This window comes from Postia placenta, assembly GCF_002117355.1.
Source record: "Postia placenta MAD-698-R-SB12 unplaced genomic scaffold POSPLAscaffold_9, whole genome shotgun sequence".
Lineage (NCBI taxonomy): Eukaryota > Fungi > Basidiomycota > Agaricomycetes > Polyporales > Adustoporiaceae > Rhodonia > Rhodonia placenta.
In genome coordinates, this window is record NW_020169840.1 from 1,170,026 (window position 1) to 1,191,416 (window position 21,391).

The following is a 21,391-nucleotide window of genomic DNA, read 5'->3' on the forward strand; positions in this document are numbered from 1 at the left end:
GGGTTTCCGGGTGGTGCCAACCGCATGTTTGGGTCCGGAAAGGTATGTGCAAATCCACTCAGGATTATGTCACTTTTCGACGTTGATTTGGCGTCTCTATACTGTTAACAGCAGTAATTGTGGCGCCGGACCTCGTCTTGTTACTTTGGAACACTCCAGCAACTATGGCGGCGAGTTAGGATACAGTAGAAACCCATCTCTTGTTAAAGCAGAGACATCATAGCCGCGCTGGACGGGTGGCAGAGGCGCAACAAAAAATGCGTCTTAAGGCATTGTTCTTCTAATATTTTCCCCTTTATTAACGGGCCGGCCGAGGGGCAGTATTTTGTCCGCGCTAATACGGTGAAAACATGCGCGTTTGAGTGCAGCTCCTCTGGAATCCCACCGGGACTTCAGGAGTTACCCGGGAAGCCCTATCGCTACGTTCTAATAGCCATTCATGCCCATATGTCATGCTCGGCCGGATTACGTCAATGTAGTCTTAACGGAAGGTGTACTCGCTTTACATTTACTGGCGCCGGCCTGCACATTGGCAAGTCACAGTGCTTTACGTTTGTGCGTTTCCTTGCCTGCCCTCCGGCACGCCCGCTCGCTGCCACTCTGCTGATAGCCTCGAGGCCAGCCTTGATGTGGGGCATGTATTTGCTCATCATCGACAAGGCGGTCGCAGACCGCCCATCAGACTGTTGATGGGCCCCTGTCTCCCCAATCCTGATCAAATACTCGACTGTGACCTTTTGCATGGCTATTTACCGAAACCTTGGGATACACCGGCGTCATCGACCGGGATTGCATTGTCATGCTACCATTCATCACGAGACTACTCTCAGTTCCTCATCAAATCATTGTGGCTCAGCTAGCAGTGTTGTCTTGGCAATGTCAATAATTATCAACATCACCGTCACCGTGACGGAGGACCCGTGTGGATAGATCGAGGTTAGTTTATCTTGCATTTTGGATGTTGCTTATAGCCTCACGGTCTCGTCTCACCTCATCTCATGTAAAGCTCGAAGGCTGACATTCCAGACAGGTAGGTAGACAATGATCTCAATCCCCGCTGTCTGGACCCTGTCAATCATGTACTGGTGCCTGATGTCAATCAGTAAGCGTGACCCAACAGCTCTGTATTATTAATCAGCGGCGTTGGAGGGTCGATATTGTCCTAGTAATCCAGAACTAATGAAGGGAGACTCATCGTTCCCAATGAAGTCGCGGAATGTTGGTCATGACACTGGGGCCCGGGACAGGGCCTAAGTATATATGGCACGGCTTGACCATACTGATCCATCGTGGGGCTGTACCACCGGTGACGCAAGCGCACAGGGGTGGCAATACTGTTTTGGATGACTGATAATTCATCATCGTCCAGCGGTTGAAGAGCAGCATCATGATCACCTTCTACACGGTCAGACTGTCCTCCCTCATTTTGCTGAACGTTGTCACCATCCCGCTTCATCTAACGCAACTGTAGTAAGGCAACTTGCATGCCAACGTAGTCATCCTACCTTGGCGTGGTGCAAGACAGTTTACATGATTATATGGCAGGTCAAGAGGCTTACATGATGAGTCGACAACTTCGAATGTAACTTTATGTCGCAAATGGAAGACGGCGTCCCTCCATAATGGACACCTACTTGAGTTTATAGTAATACATCTTCAGCAGGAGGGCGATAGGTCTTCCATGCGGCGATTACGCGGCAGCGGCGATTAGGAAGCGGTGCCTTCGAATATCTCTGGCGTTCCCGCGAATTATGGAGGATGCTGATCGTCGGTGTCAAAGGGTTCATCGTGGTATTCGCTGAGTGCCAATAAACGGTCTGCTTCAGAGAGACAGGCAAAGGGAGGAAACAACAGTTGGATGAGCAGATAAGACTGAATGACGGGTTGTTACACTGGCAGCCTGGACGGCGAGTCACCAATTCCAAAAAGTTGCATTCTTGGACCCTAGACGCCATGGAAACACGTACAATACGTTACCTCGGGCAAGGGGTCGAATTGCAGGAGTAGGCCATGAAGGCGCGGTGGGTCATCAGAAGTTCTACGAGAATGATGCATGCGGATGAAAAGAACGCGCTCGACCCAAGTATATGCGACTGCGCGCTGCTTAGCTCCCAGGGGTGTCTTCTCCTTTTCTATATGCATGATCCGGCAGTCAAACCTTGAACCCATAGTCCCTACCACGTCAGTTGTATGTCAGCAGTTCAGCAGGAACCCTGACCGGAAGCAGTAGGCCGTGGTGCACGTGTACTTCTCGGAAACCTTCGTGAGCGGCCGTTATCATTGGCATGGTATCCGGCGCGCGGCGGTGAATCCAATAGCCCCATGCGTGTTTCTAATCTACTTCTGAGTGCGTTGATTATAAATCGACTCACTGGCACCTGTGCACATACGTGATAAAGATGAAAGCAGAGGCTTATGACAAAAGAAAGAAAGAACCTATAGCAACTAGAATTTGGCAGAGGGGCATACAAGGGGGCCATTTTACGTTTTTAGACCGCCACTAAGTGAGTAACAGGGTGCCAGACGGTCTTCACAAATTATCAGAGATGTAATAAATGAAGAAGAATGATACCGATGCCCGTTGTCTTCAGATATTCAGCCTTCGCCGAGCTCACTGCCAACGGCATGAAGGGAAGGTATTTACTGCCAGATTACAATTAGGGTCAGAAATTCGAGTCCGCTGCATATCTGTCAGAGGCCTGGTAGTGCGGGACGCACATGTGTTCGTACACGTCCGACGAACACGTAGACCTCTCCGATGCATGGACGTCCGACCAACTGCAGCCAAAAAGTGTCCCTGCTGATCGCAGGCGTCGTGGGCAATAGCCGCTTCCCGCTCAGCTCCCCGCAAAATTGCCGCTGGAATGCAGGGAATGACAGCCATCGCGACACGTGAGAGAGGCAACCACTGAGCATGGACGTGTTGATGGGCAAATGCATGGTAGAGAGAGAGCGACGCAAGCAGATAGACGGCTAGATGGGTGGTTCAGCGCATGGACAACGCACGCTTTTATACGTCAGGTTGAGGGAAAGCACAAAGCGACCGCAAGGCTCCGAGGGCGGCGAAAATGACCGCCGGGGACTCAGGAGGCGTCTATGTGCGAGACGCATGCACCGCCCGCAGCCATCATGTCCGTCCGGCGGAACCGAGGCCGGAGACAAATGAAGGAGTCCAGGTGCATGTGAATCTATGTATGAAAATCAATCAGCGGAGGAATACGTGCAGAGTTCTTTCAGAGGCGGAAATTACCGCTTGCATGACACCGCTCCCTAGAAAATCGCACGCCAGTTGAGCGTGCGAGGAGCAAGTCGCGCACTCACTGGCCAGGTTGTGAACAGACAATTGCTTGTGGTATATCGCACGGAAAGGGGAGGGATGCGGCAGCAGGGCCTTCGACCTCCCTGACATATAGATGAGACTCTAAATTTAGACTGCATGTCGGGAGGTAGGAGTTGAGATGAGGGAGCGATCCGCCCTCCCCGGATGTGTTCTAAGAGGCAACTGAGTTGGTGACCGAGCTCGTTGTATTCCGTCAAACCTTCCCGCCGCGCGCTGTGTACTCAGGCCCGCACGCCGTGGTGCACATCGTCTATGCGCCGCTATATTTGTACGGCGGCTGACTCGGCGCTACACAGAAGGAGAGCACAAGTAAACACACTACTGCAAGGGGTGAGGGTGGCGCTTACCTCCTGTGGCACCACGTTTCGGGATGGCACGTTGTCCGATCGTGGCCGTATGTGCATGAGAGCTACACATGGGACCGATGAGGCGGAAGGGCGAGGCAGGGGACGCGGGTCAAGAGCAGGCTGGTCGAGACAAAAATGCGACAGATGGCGTCAAAAAGAATCCCGATGCGGGATACGACCGTCGAGGCAACCAAAAATCGAAAGGCCCAAGCCTTTGGTGTCATCTGAGCTTGCACTAGTGGCCTTGGACGGTTGGCGGAACGCCGCAGGACCAGGTGTGGAGTTGTACAAATTGGGCAGATGTCTTCCGGTAGGTGCCGCCGTACATATGCAGTCTGATGAGATGGTCATGCACACAATACAGAGGTATGCTGTCATGGAGTGGCGATCAGTTACCACGCCCGAGCTCGGGTCAATAAAGGTCAATTAATCAGGGCTTGGTTGTATGCAACGAAGATTTCCGGAGCAGCGCGCTGAGCACCGGTGAGAAGTTCTCCGACGCATCAGCGTTCATCGGAACCTAGCCAGTAACGGAGAGATTCATTTCTCGGTGCATGCGCTCTCATGGCATATTCGGCTGCTTACTAAAATATTTTGGACGCTGTCAAGAGCGGGAGGGATGTAGACCTTGAGGTGCAGCTTCTCACCCGACTTTCAGGCCGCTTGGAGATAATTTGCGATATTTTGATGTAGGGACGGCGTGCGCTGCGAGCAGCTCATCTGCGATCGCTGCAAGCTTGAGTCAATGCACCCACAATGTCAGTGCAATCGATGATGAACTCCAGGCCTTCTATTCGGCATAGGCGTGTGATATCAACGACTGTGCGGCGTCAGTGAGGAATTTATTTCTCAGAAGTTACACCGTGAACCAGATCCACCCGGCGCTCGGTCTTGCTTATTTTAGGAAATGACCGCAGTCTTCTCGCGCCCAGGCGTCGGCCAGTGCATACCGACGCACCCTGCGCAGCTGAGAATTCGTCGGCTAGGGTAATCCAAGAATGCAAACGCGCAAGTCCACACGATATCCGAGGAAGACAGTGTATTTCATAAAAGTTCCTACCCTATCGTGCGCGTAAGCGTTCTCCCTTCTCTGGAGGCCTTTGTGCCGTCCGCGTCGTCCTCGTGCTGCAGCGGAGGGACAAAGGCCTCTAGGAGCATGGAGAGAACGAGCGGATGGACGGAGGACGTGGGTATACGATGAAGCGGACCAAGGGGCAGGAAGGCGGAAGAACAATGGCGATGCCGTACACGCAACACAGCATTTGCCAATCGGAGACAGCCGACCGTCTGCACAATCGTAGATATCCAGATATCCAGAATTCCGGGAGCGTGCCCTGGCGTGTGTCCGTGCGCGAGTCACCACGACTCGCGTATGTAACACGAGGAAGACGTCTTCGTAATGGACTGAGGGACGGGATCACAAAAGCGTAATTGAAATGTCTTCGAATAATTGGGGGCAGGGGCGGCGCGGCGGTTGGGATAATCGCGATCTCGGGTGCGGGGGCAGAGATGGAGACGCAGAGTTCGAATCTTGCTCCGCGTGTCATGTGCTGCCTGTCCATGGATATCCCACAGTGTGGCCCTGGAGCAAGCCTGCCGCGATCTCTGAATGTTCGAGCCATCACGGCGGGTGTTCTCGTCAATATGACTCTGATTATCGACATCGTCTGCATTCCTGCGGTACATATACGGACATGCGTGCAAGGCACGCTATGACGGCGTGTACCGATTAGCGGACAGACAATTGGGGCGGGAGGAGCGCGGTTGTGAGGAGGGTGGATCTGCCTCCGTGGGGGCACGGTGGCGAGATCCATCGCCGCTGACCTGAGGTCTGCCACCGTGAGGTGGAGAAGAATCGGAGACCGTCGGATTCTCAGGGGGTTCCGGGGTGCGGTTCTGGCCCAGCCGGGCCCGACCAGCCAGATATGGATGGGACGATCGCGTGGATGAGGCCCTCAATAATCACGACCCCCGCGGGAAGGGTACGACCGGCGGTGGTTGGGGCAGGGCGAAGAGCATCAGCGATGTGCGAGCCGATATGAATTATTCGACAGGAGGACAAAAGCTAGTGAAAGTTAGTTCAGGGCCGGAAATGGCAGGCTGGAGCCTTGCCGCGTGATTCGTGGCATGAAACTTCGAAGTCGCAGCGGCATCAGATGCCGGTAAAGACACCTATTGGCTGGCACGAATAGTTTGCAAATGCGCGAAGGAGGTGGGTGGCGCCCAACCTGAACGGGCGTAGGCTGGGGGGGAGCCACGCCACAGAAGGAAGCATTATTGCATCTCGCTCGGCGTTGTTGCCTGCCACAGACAGGCCGCGGCCAGACTGCTACTAAACCCAGTCGGGCAGGAGCCCGGCTTGCGAGATAGGAACGCAGCAGGGCCCGGGTGGCGAGAGAATGTGGCGGCTCGCCACCAGCGCCCTTTGTGTGCTGCGAAGAAAAACAACATAACTACGGTAACAACAAGGTTGCAACAATGCGTGCATTGTAACTTAGAGCTAGCGTCGGGTTTAATCAGATTGTGGGAGCCATCTTCGAAGCAGATAGAAGGACGTGCGGACGACGGAACGTTCCTCGTATTACGTAAGGGGTTATCCAATTGGGGCCGCAACAGAATACAACAACCTATAAGGGCCTTCGCCACGCTCTGCCTCTCTCCCCCGAACTGCCATGGCCATCCTCCCTCCCACCAAAAGACGACGCACTGCCACGTCTGTTCTTGCTGGCGACTTTGATCTGCGCCCCCAGCGCGACGTCCTTACCTCACTGCTGAACGGTGTCCCGGTCTACAAGGAGGTCGAAAACAACGAGGAGCTCCGTAGGGCGCGGCGGCGCAAGGAGAAGGAGCGAGAGAGAGAGAGAGAGGAGAGGGAGATGGAGAAGAACAGAGAGATGGAGCGCGATAAGGAGAAGAAACGCGTGAAGCCGGGGCCAAGGCCCGCGCCCAAACTCGTCCCCGCGCCGGCCGTCGCGTCGACCTCGTCCGCCTACGCGTCGGTGTCCGCGCCCCCTGCGCGTGCCCCGTCTGTCATCAAGCCCCCACAGGCTTCGTCCTTCTGGCAGGCACGTCCCGCCATCCACATCGCGCGACAGCAACGCTCCGTGTCTGTCACACCGCCACCCATGGTGTCCTCGCCGCCGACCACGCCAGGCCCGTCCATCTCGTCGACCACGTCGGCCACGTCGTCCAAGCGGCCACACACACCCGCAGACGACGAGGATTTCCACGGCCGTCATCGAAGCGAGGATACTGCCACACCACCGCCGCAGTCGCGGTATCGGAAAAAGCGCGCTGCGGTGCGCAAGGGCTGGAAGGGCTGGGTGGAGGGCTCGCCACCGCCGAGCGAGAAGCTTATAAACCTTGACGTTGCCACTGTCCTTCCAGAGCGGAAGACACGGAGTGGCAAAAGCTTTGACGCTATCGGTGTAGGCTCCGAGGGATGGAAGGAGATGCGTGAGTGCTGCTCGTCGATTTTACGGTTCGATTGTACTGATACCTTTGTACAGCGTAGAGGTCGTGTCGGGTGTGCCTCTGGCTGAGCGAATGGGACCCGCTCCATTGTCCGTCGTGACTTGTGCTATACCGTTGTTCCATACGAGGGCGCTTTCAGGTGGTGAATCCTTTCTCTCTGCTCCTGCTTTCATTCTTATATTGTACTCTCTTGGTCCTGCGTTGGTCACCGTCCTTTTCATCCCGTAGGTCTCTTCATTCTCGTAGGTTTATTCTGGGTACTGTTTAGGTTACATCCACACCCCATCTTGTACACATATAGTTATGAGCACAATTGATTGATAGGTAGAGGCTATTGTCATCGCAACCATCTCGACGACGCCGCTGGGCGGCCCTGCATGTGCATGGCTGTCTCTGCAGCACTCGCGGTGGCGCGCGTCGCCATCATGCAAATGAGCGTGAGAGCCGGCCGACGACCACAGCGATCACAGGCTATCGTGCGTCGGCGCTTGCGATCAGAGTCCGTATCTCGGAGTCCTTGCCGCGGATGATTTGTCTCCGCGAATATCGCCCGCCTGAGGACCCGCCCCCGCCGTCGGTCTCAACTTCTGTCGGCTAGGTCGCGCGCTGCCCCGCAGAGACGCTGTCGCTGTCAGCGTCAATCGCTATCGAGAGGAACGCTGTCAGCCAAATGGCTGCCGTGATCGACTGCGTGCGATCTTGGGCGCCGATATTTTCGGAGTCTCAAAAATATGCCGTGTCAGGAATATCCCGACTCCGTTCTCCGAGCGCTCCTCTACGGCATTAGGTTTCAACGTACTAAGTAAGAACTATCTTGGCGTTATCCTGGCGGTATTGTAGCTATTGCGAGTCTAGTGCTCCCACTAACTCGAATCCAGAAGGCAAGGCTCAAGCTCTCAAGAACCTTGTCATTTTACTGATACGCCGTCTTTGCATCGTACACAGGCTTAAACTCAGCCGTAGACTAGGCAATACGCCAGCGCGGGAGGGAACATACGATGCTAACGCACATCCCGTTCCCGGTGCTGCCTGCACCGCCGTCATGGTTCCCGGGACACATGCTCCAGTTTGCGCGCGCGCTGCCCGGGGTACTTGCACGCACCGATGTAGTACTTGAGCTACGCGACGCGCGCCTCCCGCTCACGAGTATCAACCGCAATTTTGAAGGTGTGTCCGTGTTATGATCATGTACACTGTTGCGTACACAGTGGGGCTGTGGAATCGTTGCAACGGGTGGCGTGCGGCGGTGCGGTACCCAGGCACAGGTGGGCACAGTCGCCTTGCCGCGCGGGCAGAGGCGTCCATGCTGGGTCGTCTCTCCTCATGTGCTATCCACAGACCTCCCGGCCGATCCCCGCGTCATTTTGTGGCCGATACACAGCCTGGACGCTGTGGGACCCCTTGAGTCTAGATAGCGGCTATCATGGCTGCACAGCGGTGTATAATACTAGCGAGTGAGGCCAGTACGCACTCAATGACTCATACACAGGTGCGATACAGAAATGGCGCAAGGAACGAGGTCGAGTGGCCGCTGAGCTCCCCACCGATGCTGCCGGACCGTCTACACTCGCGTTACAAAGGCCAGCCCCAAGCAGAGGTCTTGTATGTGAGCGAATAGTCGTATTTAACAAGCGCGACCTCGTAGCCGAGTGGGGGATTGAGGTGGGTAAGAGTATATACATTTTCTACCTCGGCTTATGTATGGCATTTTTACTAGCCGTTTCGCAGAGCCATGGCGGTCAAATATCCCGACCAGAAAGTCTTCTTCGCCTCGTGGAACCGCCAGCGAGATATTAAGACTCTCAATGACATGCTAGTCGGTGAGTCTTAATGAAACCCGTAATTGTAATATTTCGCCTCACTGACACACTCCCTCCGTGTGCAGGCATAGCCAAAAGCAATCCACACATCCCAGAAATGAACGTGCTCGTAGTAGGCATGCCAAACGTTGGGAAATCTACACTGCTTAACGCGCTTAGGACCACTGGCATCCCCGGGCGTAAGTTTATTTCCCGCTGCTATTTTCGACGGTATGGACAGTTGACATAATGCCGCCTGACTTTCCTATTAGCAACGTCCAAGGCCCTCCGCACGTCGTCCCAGCCCGGGCTCACACGCGCGCTCTCGAACCGCCTGAAGCTTTCACTCGACCCGCCCGTATATTCGTACGACTCCCCTGGTGTGATGCTGCCGTTCCTAGGGAATGGGGATCCGGGTGCTGAACGCGGCGTCAAGCTCGCGCTGATAGGTCGGTACTCTACTCTCCGTCCGATCGCGCACAAACGCACGTAGCGCGGCACATTCTGATTTTTTTGCGGTCTCAGCCGGCATCAAGGAAGGCCTATATGACATCGAGGCACTCGCCGCGTATCTGCTCTACCGGCTAAATGTGCTCGACCCCGTGTGTAAGCACCCAACGTTCTGCTTACCTCCGCTGATAGTTAACTCGTCATATATTCATCATCCGTGTCTACGCGCCTGAAGCACCCGCATACTTGCGCCTTCTCCCGCCGGGCACGTCGCCGCTCACGGACGTTTACGCTTTTCTAGATGCACTGGCCACACGGCTGTGCATGCTCCAACGCGGCGGTGTGCCAGACCAGGCGCGCGCCGCGGTGTGGCTAATCAATTGGTGGCGTAGCGAGGGCGGGCTCCTCGCGGCAGCAGCACCAGCGCCCGAGGTCGGCGCGCATGCGCACCGTCGCGGGTGGGGCTTCGACCTGGAGTGGGAAGTCGGTGCGGGCGGGGCGGGCGTGCAGGACCCGACCGCCGTGCAAAAGAGGATGGAGGAGTGCATCGACCGGTTTGAGCGGTCCGCTGCGCAAGAGGAGCGCGCCGGCGGCGGAGTTAGCGCAACGCAGGAGAAGAAGCGGGTGCGGGAGGAGCTTCTGGCAAAGCGCGCGGCAAGGACGCGGGCGCGGCTCACAGCGCGCAGGGGCGGTAGTTAACATCACTTGGATGCATTTTGCTTGATGTATTCCGCATCGCGTCTTTTGATAAATGATAATATCCACTAGCTGCCAGTTACGGGTAAGATTCTCCGTGTATTGCATGGCCCACGGTGACTTCCTGTGATCCAGCATGCAACCGCAGGTGTGTCCACAAGGCGCCCTACCTAGCCGCCTGACTCGCGGTAGCAGCAGGCTGGTGGTGGTTTCCTGCATGCGTTATTCTGCACATGTTGAGATATGGCGTCATCTGACATCCCAGTAGCTGAGAAGGTGGCCGGGAAACCACGGTCATTGACACACGGTGTCCCGTCTGTACACCATCACCCTATCCACCGGAACTGAGGAATAGCGAGCGGCTAGATTGTTGCAAGGCCGTGAGTGGGAATTACTGTGCTGGGAAGTGGCCGTCATCATGATGCCTGCGATGTGTCCTGTTTTAAGCTCATTGCATTCTTCGCAAGGCTAGATATATGAGTCACAGCGCCGGGAACTGATCCCACGCTAGCCGAGAGCTTTACAATGTAGCATGTTTTCTCGTCGTATTTGATTGGGCGCCTCGCTAGGATCTCACGTCGAAGGTACTCGCTGTCGGGCTGTATGCAGCAGGCAAGGTGGCGACGACATGTGCCAACAATGACGCACCATCCATGACATTATTGGGATTCGTTTGAGACCATAACCATAGTACCGAACCATGATAATATAAATTCAGACTGATACAAACCGACAGTGTATTATGCGCAAATAGTGTTACAACCACAGCCAACGCCAAGTCCGTAAAGAAGCTCAGAAGTCCAGGTAATCTCTGCCCTCAGCCCATGCCTGCCCACCGGCCGTGGTGGTTGTCCCATACGCATCTTCCTGCACAGCACCGTCAATATCCTTAAAGCTGAACTCCCGCTTGAATTTCGCCTCGAGAGACGCCATGGTACCAATGAGCTTTGTGCAAGCTTGCTCTAGGACAGCAGTCGGCGTGATGGTGCCGTCTGTCTGAATCTTGATCAGGAAGTGTGGCTGCAGCGGGTGTGGGACCTTGTAGCCGGCAAACAAAATTTGCGGCATCGACAACAGTTGTCTGTGCACGGATTCGTCAGACGCACTGCTGCAAACCCGTACGCTGCATACGTACGCGCGAATTAGGTTGCCAAGGGTATGGTCCTGCTTCAGGACTTTGATTGTGGCTGCATTCGGTATCTTTGTGTCTTCGATAATTTCAACACTAGCATAAAGGGACCTCAATGTGAAACCCTAGCACTCGGGCAGAAGAACTATTCCACGCACGGCTTCTCGCCTTCTTCCAAGACATATAACTCGTATCGATTGGGTGCGTTCATGATGATTACAAACTAGTGAAAAATCTACATTCAGCTACAGGCTGCCCTGATAGCGTTCAGACTAAGGGTTAAGGCCATATGCGACGATCACTTCCAAAAGAGACACGAGTCTCAGCGAAGAGGTCTCACCTTCGTACAGTTTGAATCTGTCAGAAGACTAGTTAGATCGACGCCCCATAAAGCTGATGTACAATCAAAATTCAGAACACGTTTTGAGATCACAAGTGGCTCTTATGCCACTTCATTGACAATAAATAATGGCTTTTACGCCGACATCATCAAAAAGAGGTCAGAGCATATGAACTCACCAGCACCTGAGACGCAAGAACAGAGTTCGCGATGGGCGCCAACTAGACCAGCAAACTTTTGAAGCCACAGCAGCCAAGCAGGACCAAATACCGCGCCACCGCCTGATTCGGACTATCTGGTAAGGCCCGCCCGTGTGTATCCTCAAGCAACCCCTCCTCAAGGTGAGTATCTCGCTGTCTCGCTGCTTCAGAATCGCTGCAACGCAAAGAGTGCACCAAGAGCTTTCGATTGCATGTAGAACCATGCAAAAATGCTACTTCTGCAATACTGGATGCATGGGTCTCGGTTTGGATGACGCTGACGGCGGATCTGGCGACAGAAAATGCCTACACGGTTCTCAAACACTCGCAAGCACCGCGGTCACGTCTCAGCCGGTCATGGACGTGTAGGCAAGCACCGCAAGCATCCCGGAGGTCGCGGTCTCGCTGGTGGTATGCAACACCACCGGTGCGTTCTGTTTTCCATTATGCCCGCTTTGCGATTGCTGACCTACTGGATGAATTATCCGCTCGTAAAGATCCAACTTCGATAAGTACCATCCTGGTTACTTCGGTAAAGTTGGTATGCGTCGCTACCATCTTACGCGCAATCTCCAATGGTCGCCAATCATCAACGTCGACAAGCTCTGGACACTTGTACCTGCAGAGGAGAAGGAGGGCCTGACGGAGGACTCAGAGGTTGTTCCCGTGATCGACATCCTGCGTCACGGCTACGCCAAGATTTTGGGCAACGGACAGTGAGTCGATGTGCTTCTGTGCCCTCATGCGTATCTGACGCCTAGTCAGATTGCCCAAGCTGCCTTTCATTGTAAAAGCACGTTTCGTCTCGGCCAAGGCGGAGTACGTCCACGCTGCCCCGTTGGTCCCTTTCTTGTCTCATATTATGACCCCACAGGCACAAGATCAAGGAGGCTGGCGGCGTTGTGAAGTTGATTGCATGATTCTGTTGTTGCTTTCCCGCGTTCTCGTTTTTCTGGCACTGTACCGCACCCACTACATGCACATGACCATATTGCGAGGCTTCCTATGCAATCCATGCCGTAACACCTGCCGCTGCAGCTCGGCTATCCTCGTGTACTCTGTCAGGTCCTCGGCTATTTGCCGCTTCGCGCACATCTCTCGATTGATGAGATTCGATGGAAATCGGCCGCTTGCTTTCTGCATACCTTCCATGTCAGCCTGTACGCTCCCTTTCGTTGGGTGCCTTTCCCCACAAGCGTCGTGCTGCCATGTGGCCAGCTCCCTATCACAACAAAGCACTACATGTGCCAAGACATCGGTTACACATTTACAACACGTTGTTCAGACAACTTGACATAATACCCGCTCAATACATGAGAGTACATCATGGGGTGACAAGTGTATGAGTGAAATATCCCAGCACGGACGGTTATGTAAAAAGGGGTGCATGATATACAACAAATCGGGCAGATCACGAAGAAGCAGGGAACACATACTGGTACACCTTTGCTGCACGCACAGTGCAGTCTCAAACAGCCAATGCCTGGCCGCGTTCTACATCAGCCTGCTGCGAACCTGGCCGACCAAATGCACGCAGGAAACCGGGTCGAGGGAGAGATGTAAATCCTCCACGAGTCGGAGAGGCAGCTTGTGTCTGTGGCAGCACAGCAACCTGTGCTTCCGACATCGAGTCGCGGTTCTTCTCCTCGTCCTTCGAAGGAGCATTGGTGGTAATGCGCAGCAGCGACGTGTAGGCTACACGAGGACCGATGTCAGTGTCACATCCAACCGTGGGAGGGCAATTTCACGTACGTTGACGGCAAACGGGACAGAACCAGCCCTTCGCTTTGCGCTTGCGTCTCGGCGCAGGCTGAGGCGCGTTCGCCTCGGACCCCAGTGGTGCACCGTCTGCGATCGGTGTAGGGCCAGCATTCTCCCCCGACGCAGGTTCGGTTCCCGTCGTGGCGTTTGTCTCGCTATCTTGGTGCACGATGTTCCCGCCCGCGCCGAACTCAATCATGTTGACTGCACACTCGCGGCAGGCGACAAGGTGGCGGCAGGGCAGCAGCACGACCTCGCGCGGGGACGACAAACAGAGAAGACACTCGGAGGACGGTTCTTCCTCATGCGTAGTAGTGGCCGGCGGGGTGACGGGCGGGTAAACGTGCGAAGTGGGCGATACGGGGGACGTCGGGGGTGCTGCGTGAGTGGCAGTGGTCGAGTTGGCAGACAGGCCGTAAATCTCGTGCAGATGGAACGTGTGCGGGCCAATCTGCGCACTATTCAGCATCACCGACGGTTTGGGGGATGGTCCTGCTTACCGTCGCTTCACGCTTGACGACCTTGACAACCCACGGCCGATTGTCTTCCGCGGGGTCACCCTCTAGCGTACTGGGTGACGCACCATAGCGCACAACGTGCAGGTAGGTTACCTGCTCATTTGCGGACGGTAGCTCCTTCCCTTCGCCATCAAGCGCGGCGAGGCGGATGACGACCCGAACGCCTACGTCAGCCTCATTGTCTTTGTCCGACTCCTTCGTTTCACTCTCCTCCACAGGGTGGACTTCCGCGGCATCGACGACAGCAAGCGCAGGCCCTGCGACGTTGCGGTTATGGTTACGCTTCCGGAAGTTAAAGTGGGTGAAACGCTTTCGGTTCTTCGCCGCGTCATCAGCATGCTGGCCCTCAGCTTCCGGGGCTGCCGTCGGCTCGCTCGCTGCGTCCTTCTCGCCAGCGTCGGGATGGTACTCAAAGCGGCCGAGCTCCAGAGTCGCGCCTTCCTCTAGCTTGAGGATCTTGCCAAACCCTCCTTCGACGACGGACTCAAAGACGAGGAACTTGGAGAGTCCACCGGCGTCTGGCTTGCCGGCCAAGCGGTGCTTCGGGTTCAGCAGGACATGCACGCTGATGCCGCACTTGGGCGCGTCGCAATCATACTCAAACTCGAGGCCATGGTGGTGTTGCGAGTCGACGTGGTCGGGGTCGTCCGATGGGGCTATCTCTAGCGGCGTGAGACGCAGTGTGGGGCGTTTCAGATTGACGAGCGCCTGCAGTGTCGTCGTGGTCTGGTAGCCCTGCACAGCGGTCTGAGGGTAGAATCAGGAGCATAGGAGAGGGCATACCTCTTTGCTCTTCGAGATCCAACTCTTGATAACTTCCGGCGTAAGCTCATCCGTGCTCTTCTCATGCCTTTCCGTCCATTCCGGTCCCCCGCCAACGATTCCGATGTTGGGGCCAAAGAGGGTATCGGACTTCTTCTCCTTGCTTGAGTCTGTGTTGGTGCTGTCGCCGATGTTGATCACAACCGCCTCTTGGGCCATTTCTGCAGCCCTACGGGAGGTCAGGGTATCGGTGCGGGCGACGAAGGGCTGAGCGTGGAGGCTCCGGGTGCGGTTCCAAGTTGAATACTGGTTATTGTCTGCGGAGCCGATCAGTGGCTGGAATCGAAACCTGACGAGTCAGATGGGCTGTGCGTACACCAAGCAGCTATAGCAGCCATCACCCGCACCGCAGGAGATGCACAAGAAGGAGTGAGATAAACAGGAGTCACTAGGGGAGTCACTGCGGCACAGGCTCCGAGCACCCCTTACTCACGCTCACGCTATACTTACTTTGATGCTGACGCCGAATTATTCGTCAATATCTAGTGGATTCGTAAGCACTTCAGATACTAGGGAGACAGTCTATTTCAGGGGAAGGGGTCAAAGCTTCGAGGTAGAAGTAGAGCGAGGGCGGTCCGCAACTTCAAGTTAGTAAATAGCATCATTTCATCAAAGTGAGGCTCTGAAAGAGGTGTAATCACGTGAGGACACGACGCGGTGGCTGCAGCATTGTCGCGCAGCCATTGTGGTACTGCCGGGATTGCTACTCATACTTCCACCTGCTCACAACTCCTCACGTCTACCTCGGTAGTATATACGTTCGTTTGACAATTCGTGTGCAGACGACCTGAAGGCACAATTTGAGCTATTCATCCTGCCGCGCACTTCTTGACCTTGGAGACTTGGACTGCGTGCATATGCCGGACCCGACACTGTGAAACACCTTGGAATCTGACGACAGACACTCTTTCTTGAAGCCGCTATGTCGATAGACCCATATCACGCTGTACAGCAGGAGATTCAGGCATCTCTGCAGACAGCGTCGACGCTGCGTGCATCATATCTCCGAATTCGCAGCACCGCCCGGGATGACAGTGAGGAGCTGGTCTGGGCGAGAAATGAAGTACGTGTCTAATCAATATTTCAGTCCAGTGCTTTTCATGGCTATTCTTGTCGTTGCTCATGCTCTGGATATACAGCTCAAGGCAACTCTCGCAGCCTTAGATGCCGACCTTGAAGATCTAGAGGAAAGCGTCAGGTCAGAACCTCATCCCCAGCACTTTGTAGATACTCCCTCACCTTTTCCCCGCCTTGTTAATGCCGGCTAAAGGGTCGTGGAGTCGACGGGTGCCCGAATGTTCGGACTCGAAGAAGCAGAAGTGATGGACAGGAGGCGTTACGTTGGCCACGTACGGCATGAAATAGAGGTGCGTTCGTGGAAGCTACACCTGATTGCTGCACTCAATATATATGCGGCTAACATACAGACCTTCGTGCTATGATTACAGACTATGAGAACCGAAGTGGACTCGGATGCTTCCGAGAGTCGACCGCGTCCGCGGTCACAAATAGGTGTACCATCCGGTCTGTCGTATACTGGCAGCCGCCCAGTCACACCGTTGAATGGCGATGATCAGGCCGAGTGGGCGCAGCAAGAGCAGGAGGTAAGACAAGTTAGCGTATCGCGCGAGGACATCGCTCAATTTATATCCGACGCGCTCCTACGACGGACAGATGATCATCCGGCAACAAGATCAGACTATTGATTCTATAGCCGGGACCCTGACTACAATCGCCGAACAGGCTGGGCTCATGGGCCGCGAGATTGAGGAGCACAATGAGTACGTGTCCACAATATAGGCCCCTAGTTCCACCGTTCGTTCGTCTCATGCTATTTTTTCAGAATGCTCGACGACGTCGAGAGGGGCGTAGACCGGTCAGATGCCAAACTCGGCGCCGCAATGCAGAAAATGAGGAAATTCATCCGCCAGACGGAAGGTATGCGAACGGCAATGCTGCAAGTGATGACAGAAACTGAGGGTTATTTGTTCCTTCAGAAACGAAGTCAGGATGGTGCATTGTGATACTCATCATTATCCTCATGGCGCTTCTTCTGGCGGTGATTTTGGTGTAAAACCGCGATTGTCTTCTGCGTTGCGGGTGCTAGAGCCATGGGACTGGATCTGCGGACTTCTCGATTATACCAAATGGACCTGTATTGGATATCCACCACATCACATTCTATTGTTTCCGGGATTTGTACCTTCCATGGCGTCCCTACCGCTTAATGTGTCTGTTTCACGTTCCTCCGCAGTCGTGTTGTTCCGCGACCCATGGCCATCTGCAAAACGTCGGAACGAAGATGCCTCCAAAGCCGGGAGCAAGGGTTTCCTTTGATCTCAGACAGTTTGCCTCGCCTCCAGCAGGAGTGCCGGCGTCGTCACGCTCTCGAGGGCGGCGAGAAGCGCGAGGAAATATGACGCGTCGGAGGCGACACTCTTGCGGAGCTGAGAAATTGCTCGCTGTGGACTCGGACTGAAGGCATCGGGCTTAGCCTGTCTGTGCCCAGGAAAGAGCTTCCATCTCGATTCGGATGCTAGGTTTCGATCGATCGGACATGTCGAGGTGTGGTTTCTGCTATACGTCATTTCCCTCCTCGCAGACTCGTTATGACATCGCTCTGCCTGTCACTTTTGTATGTATAAAAGCTTGGCTGGACGTCATAAAATGTAACTTCCCCCTTGACCTCGAACCACTACCATCTCGCTCTTTGAAGCTCTACGAATAAAAACCAGCGACTGAAGACCCAGAAAGTCGCTAAGCTTTCATTTATCTACGCTACGTCTTCTTCGTTGTTGTCGCGTTTTTCGAACCCTCCGAGGTCGCCGCGAGGCGTGGAGAAGCCAATAGCTCGTTGATGCCTTAGTCGTCGTCGCCGACTGTCTGCAGTTGTATCATTCGTTCGATCGTTGTAGCCACCACGAGTCCGTGCATCTTTATTCGCTCGTCGTCGGTTTTGTTATTGCAAGCCATCCTCGCTCGCTGTCGCCGAACGAGTAGTCTCCTGTGAGCAGAGTAGATAATTCCCTCAACCTGCGCGGGCTACGGATATCATTATCTGAAGCTCATCGTAGTTCTTGTCGCGCATATATCGTCTTAGTAAACGTTCACGTGCCGTTCCGTTCATCGTCGTCACCAGTTATAAGGTTTATTCCTCGTAGGGCCCCCTTTGTTTTGATTTCTATCTGTTTGCACGCGCATATATTCAGATCGAGCCGGCCATTCAATCACCTTTTCATTTTATAGCTAGCTAGGTCACATACAAGCCTTCGACCATCATCGAACGACGCTACAAAAGCCCCTCCCACAACGGCGAGTACGTGCGTCGTAATCCAATATTCCCCGTGATATATTTAGCGCACTGTATACAGCAGTCTGGGAGCAACAGACAAAACCAGAAGTCATGCATTCTGCAATGTAATTCACAATCTAGCGTTATTTGTATATTGCATTTCTTCTAAACCCAATCTACACTAGGGCATACTAAAACACCAGAGAGTGCACGACAGCACAACCCAAAAATGAAAATGAGACTGGGCGAGTCTAGTCAAGGTAAGTCTAGTAGCAGGGATAAGACAAATGAGGGCGAGATAGTGGAGATAACGGAGGACACGATATGCAATGAGACAAGCAAGCAATTTAGCAAAACCCAACATAAGCAGCAACTCATTCGATCCTGCGAACCTTCGGCACGATGGCCCAAATTACAATCATCGTCGACATCATCGATACAATGCTGCCAGTCGCGAAACAGAACAGTCGTTAGCGAGCGAACATCACAGCCGTCGTGGAGTGGAGTGGACAGAACGCACAAGGGCTGCAGCGACTCGATGCCAAAGCGGGAGGAGAGCAGGCCGGTGATGAACGGCAGCACGGCCGAGCCCGCCTGCCCGACGCCGCCGATGTAGCCCAGGCAGCCGGTGAGCAGCCACTTGGGCAGGATCGAGGTGGAGTGGTTCATCAGGATCGGGTAGATGGGGCCCATCAGCAGCCCGATGAACGAGACCGCCACCGCGTTTTCGATGAGCGACGGCACGACCCACACGGTGACCTCGAGCCTGCAGAGTCCGGACAAGCAAGCGGTCAGCTGAGGGGTACATACACGACGCGGGGCGCCCGGGGAGACGCACACGATCACGATCAGGGAGTACAGCACGATGACCCAGCGCTCGCCGATCTGCACGCAGGCCAGCGTCAGCGAGTCCACCCACAGCAGCCTGGCGTGTCTACGCACCTTCCGGTTCAGCCACATAAGCGTAAGTCGGCCGAGCATGAGACCTAGTGAAGGCTATCAGGATGCAGCGGTACGGCGCTCTGGTGAAACGCACGCACCGGCGAAGAACCCAGACGAGATATATCCGGCGCTCGCGCCGCCCCCGCGCTTTTGCTCAATGAACGTGACGATCCAGCCTGCCGAAAAGAAGATCAGACGTCTGTTAGCGCCGAATGTATGTGGGTGCGGCACACCTCCAATAGACACCTCGACGCCGACGTAGATCAGCGAGAAAATCGCAAGGTAGTGGACCTCCTTCAGGCGCATGATCTGGTGGTAGAGGTTCTCGCTCGCGCCACCCTCCTCCGCCTCCTGCCCTGCGTCGGCCATGACGTCTGCGCACGAATTCAAATTTCCCGTCAACCAGAGTCAAAAGGGTCTCTCGTGAACTTCGACCCACCGTCCTGCGTCCTGAAGCGGAAGACCGCAGCCAGCACGATGGTATTCGACACCGCAATCGCGGCCGAGATGAGATAGTGGAACGACCAGTGCGACGCTGTCGAGAAATGCGTCGCGACCAGGGGTGCTACAAGGGCGCCGAACCCTGCAACATGCTGTCCATCTCGCTCGCCTAGCCGTTACAAACCGAGGGTCGCTTACCGTACGACGCATGGAGGAAGCCAAACTTGACGCGCGCGTGCTCCCTCAGGCTTCCGACGAACCCATTCGCCTGCGCGTTCTGCAGCGAGATGCCGAAGCCCGTGAAAATGAATGCGACGCACATGACGCCGAAGGGTCCGCCCGGCGCCATCATCACGTACCCGACGAGTTGCAGGACGGCGCCTGTGATTCACGTCAGTACAGTGCATCCCCTACAACGAACCTGCGCACGGACCGAAGACAACGACCTATGGCCAGGACTGCGTCAGAAGGCGAAGAGACATGCAACCCCCGCGCGTACCTTCCCGAAGCCGAATTTGTGGTTCAGATGGACGTTCAGTATGGCACCGCTCAGGAAGCCCTTGTGCAGACGTCAAACATGGACTGGAACACGCGTGCAAGGCAAGCTCTTCATACCACGCAGTTTGTCACGAAGAGCAGCGACACCAGGGCAAAGCCGATCTGCGCGTCGTGTCAACGCAAGATACATACATCGGCGGCTCCCGCTCATGCTCACCCCGTAATTGCGCTGGATCCTCGGCAGCAGAGGGCCCGTGGAGCCGTCATTCCAGCCCTCGAGGAAGAACGAATAGCACAACGCGGCGAACTGGATCCTGCTGTTCAGGCGGTACTTTGCCCGCTGTGCCGGCGAGATGGGCGGGTTAGGGGCAGCGCTGCTCTGCCCTTCGGACCCCGCGTAGTGGAGCGAGGGCGCATACGACGTCGGCGCCGTCTCGACATCCACCATCTTTTCGAGCGGCGGCTCGCCCGCGAGCCCCGCTATCATAGTCTGTATCGCACTGGATTGGCCGTGATTCTGCTCGTCAATAGGGGACAGCGTCGAGAGCTCGATGGCCTCTGCGGGCGCCGGGGTGCGGATGCGCGAAAGCTCCGAGCGGCGGCGGATGCGGTCTGGACCGGCCATCATCGACGGGAGGTCGAGCGACGAGGCGGACGCAGAAGGGTCCGCGTCGAGCGCCGAGTCCATGACCGTGCGCGAGGGCGGCCTATCGATGGGGTACTCTGCTCGCAGCGCATTGAGGATCTCCGCCCTCCTGTCCGCGCTGCTCACAGTGTCGGCAGCTGAGAGCCTGCGCATGATGCCCTCGGAGGAGTCGGTGAAGGGTAGCGACATGGCTGAGATGAGTGGGAGTCTGGGAGATGGGAAGGAGCAGACCAGGGGCCCCCATGGGGCCTTTTATCGAGCAGAAAAACTACTGACCACGGGCTCTAGATGCGGGACGCAGTACATAATGATGTGCGCGTCTTGCATGACTCCGCTTTGCGAGCGAATGCCTAGAAGAACATCCGGATGCCTGTGACCGCGGGTGCCGGTCCGCTTCGGTCGACGGCGTCGGGGGTACCAGCATATGTTTTAGCAAACGCTGGACAAGTTGGCGTCCAAACAGGCACAATGCGTCGACATAGCGCTGCCATTGCTACAAGCCGTCTGAATCTGAACGACGATCGCCCAGCTGGCCAGCCGCGCGGTGTCGATAACACGTTTGTACAGGATCCTGGTGAAACCGACTGCAATGCCAAGACCGGGGTCTGACGGCGGTCCTGGGTGCCCCGTCGGCGAATTCGACGTGGCCATTCAGTGTCCACAGTAAGTACTCAAGAGCCTTCGCCTTCGTCCTGG

At 55.4% G+C, this 21,391-nt stretch overlaps 8 protein-coding genes across 8 annotated transcripts; 4 read left to right on the plus strand and 4 right to left on the minus strand.

The window, feature by feature from the left end:
• Positions 1-465: 465 nt before the first annotated feature.
• POSPLADRAFT_1034595 (hypothetical protein) lies at positions 466-2,940 on the minus strand (the record flags this gene model as incomplete). The annotated part of the gene is made up of 9 exons (XM_024477031.1): positions 466-522; positions 552-711; positions 991-1,089; positions 1,281-1,456; positions 1,653-1,798; positions 1,968-2,132; positions 2,159-2,174; positions 2,373-2,378; positions 2,719-2,940. The coding sequence occupies 9 exons, from the start codon at positions 2,938-2,940 to the stop codon at positions 466-468; spliced, it is 1,047 nt and encodes a 348-aa protein (XP_024337865.1).
• Positions 2,941-6,356: 3,416 nt separating this feature from the next.
• POSPLADRAFT_1040338 (hypothetical protein) lies at positions 6,357-7,507 on the plus strand (the record flags this gene model as incomplete). Its single annotated transcript, XM_024477727.1, has 2 exons — positions 6,357-7,143; positions 7,197-7,507. 2 exons carry the CDS (start codon positions 6,360-6,362, stop codon positions 7,199-7,201), a joined length of 789 nt encoding a protein of 262 aa, XP_024337866.1. The 3' UTR covers positions 7,202-7,507.
• A 652-nt stretch (positions 7,508-8,159) lies between these two features.
• Positions 8,160-10,176, plus strand: POSPLADRAFT_1182230 (hypothetical protein; the record flags this gene model as incomplete). The annotated part of the gene is made up of 7 exons (XM_024488905.1): positions 8,160-8,328; positions 8,651-8,823; positions 8,879-8,981; positions 9,047-9,160; positions 9,233-9,409; positions 9,486-9,566; positions 9,646-10,176. 7 exons carry the CDS (start codon positions 8,160-8,162, stop codon positions 10,107-10,109), a joined length of 1,281 nt encoding a protein of 426 aa, XP_024337867.1. The 3' UTR covers positions 10,110-10,176.
• A 645-nt stretch (positions 10,177-10,821) lies between these two features.
• Positions 10,822-11,593, minus strand: POSPLADRAFT_1182233 (hypothetical protein). The gene is made up of 3 exons (XM_024488906.1): positions 11,394-11,593; positions 11,242-11,331; positions 10,822-11,187 (listed from the first exon to the last, which is right to left on the minus strand). The coding sequence occupies exons 1-3, from the start codon at positions 11,444-11,446 to the stop codon at positions 10,899-10,901; spliced, it is 432 nt and encodes a 143-aa protein (XP_024337868.1). The 5' UTR covers positions 11,447-11,593; the 3' UTR covers positions 10,822-10,898.
• A 484-nt stretch (positions 11,594-12,077) lies between these two features.
• On the plus strand, positions 12,078-12,695 carry POSPLADRAFT_1146469 (hypothetical protein; the record flags this gene model as incomplete). Its single annotated transcript, XM_024485938.1, has 4 exons — positions 12,078-12,202; positions 12,273-12,491; positions 12,541-12,594; positions 12,650-12,695. 4 exons carry the CDS (start codon positions 12,078-12,080, stop codon positions 12,693-12,695), a joined length of 444 nt encoding a protein of 147 aa, XP_024337869.1.
• Positions 12,696-13,243: 548 nt separating this feature from the next.
• Positions 13,244-15,131, minus strand: POSPLADRAFT_1145933 (hypothetical protein; the record flags this gene model as incomplete). Its single annotated transcript, XM_024485858.1, has 4 exons — positions 13,244-13,470; positions 13,528-13,987; positions 14,037-14,789; positions 14,838-15,131. Coding segments are annotated over 4 exons (1,734 nt in total), but the record flags the coding sequence as incomplete, so codon positions are not given.
• Positions 15,132-15,798: 667 nt separating this feature from the next.
• Positions 15,799-16,950, plus strand: POSPLADRAFT_1146559 (hypothetical protein; the record flags this gene model as incomplete). The annotated part of the gene is made up of 7 exons (XM_024485948.1): positions 15,799-15,939; positions 16,016-16,074; positions 16,147-16,243; positions 16,325-16,480; positions 16,551-16,657; positions 16,720-16,814; positions 16,874-16,950. 7 exons carry the CDS (start codon positions 15,799-15,801, stop codon positions 16,948-16,950), a joined length of 732 nt encoding a protein of 243 aa, XP_024337871.1.
• A 1,592-nt stretch (positions 16,951-18,542) lies between these two features.
• On the minus strand, positions 18,543-20,884 carry POSPLADRAFT_1047350 (hypothetical protein; the record flags this gene model as incomplete). Its single annotated transcript, XM_024479262.1, has 7 exons — positions 18,543-18,612; positions 18,689-18,807; positions 19,736-19,932; positions 19,973-19,997; positions 20,051-20,110; positions 20,167-20,211; positions 20,267-20,884. 7 exons carry the CDS (start codon positions 20,882-20,884, stop codon positions 18,543-18,545), a joined length of 1,134 nt encoding a protein of 377 aa, XP_024337872.1.
• Between the last annotated feature and the right edge of the window lie 507 nt (positions 20,885-21,391).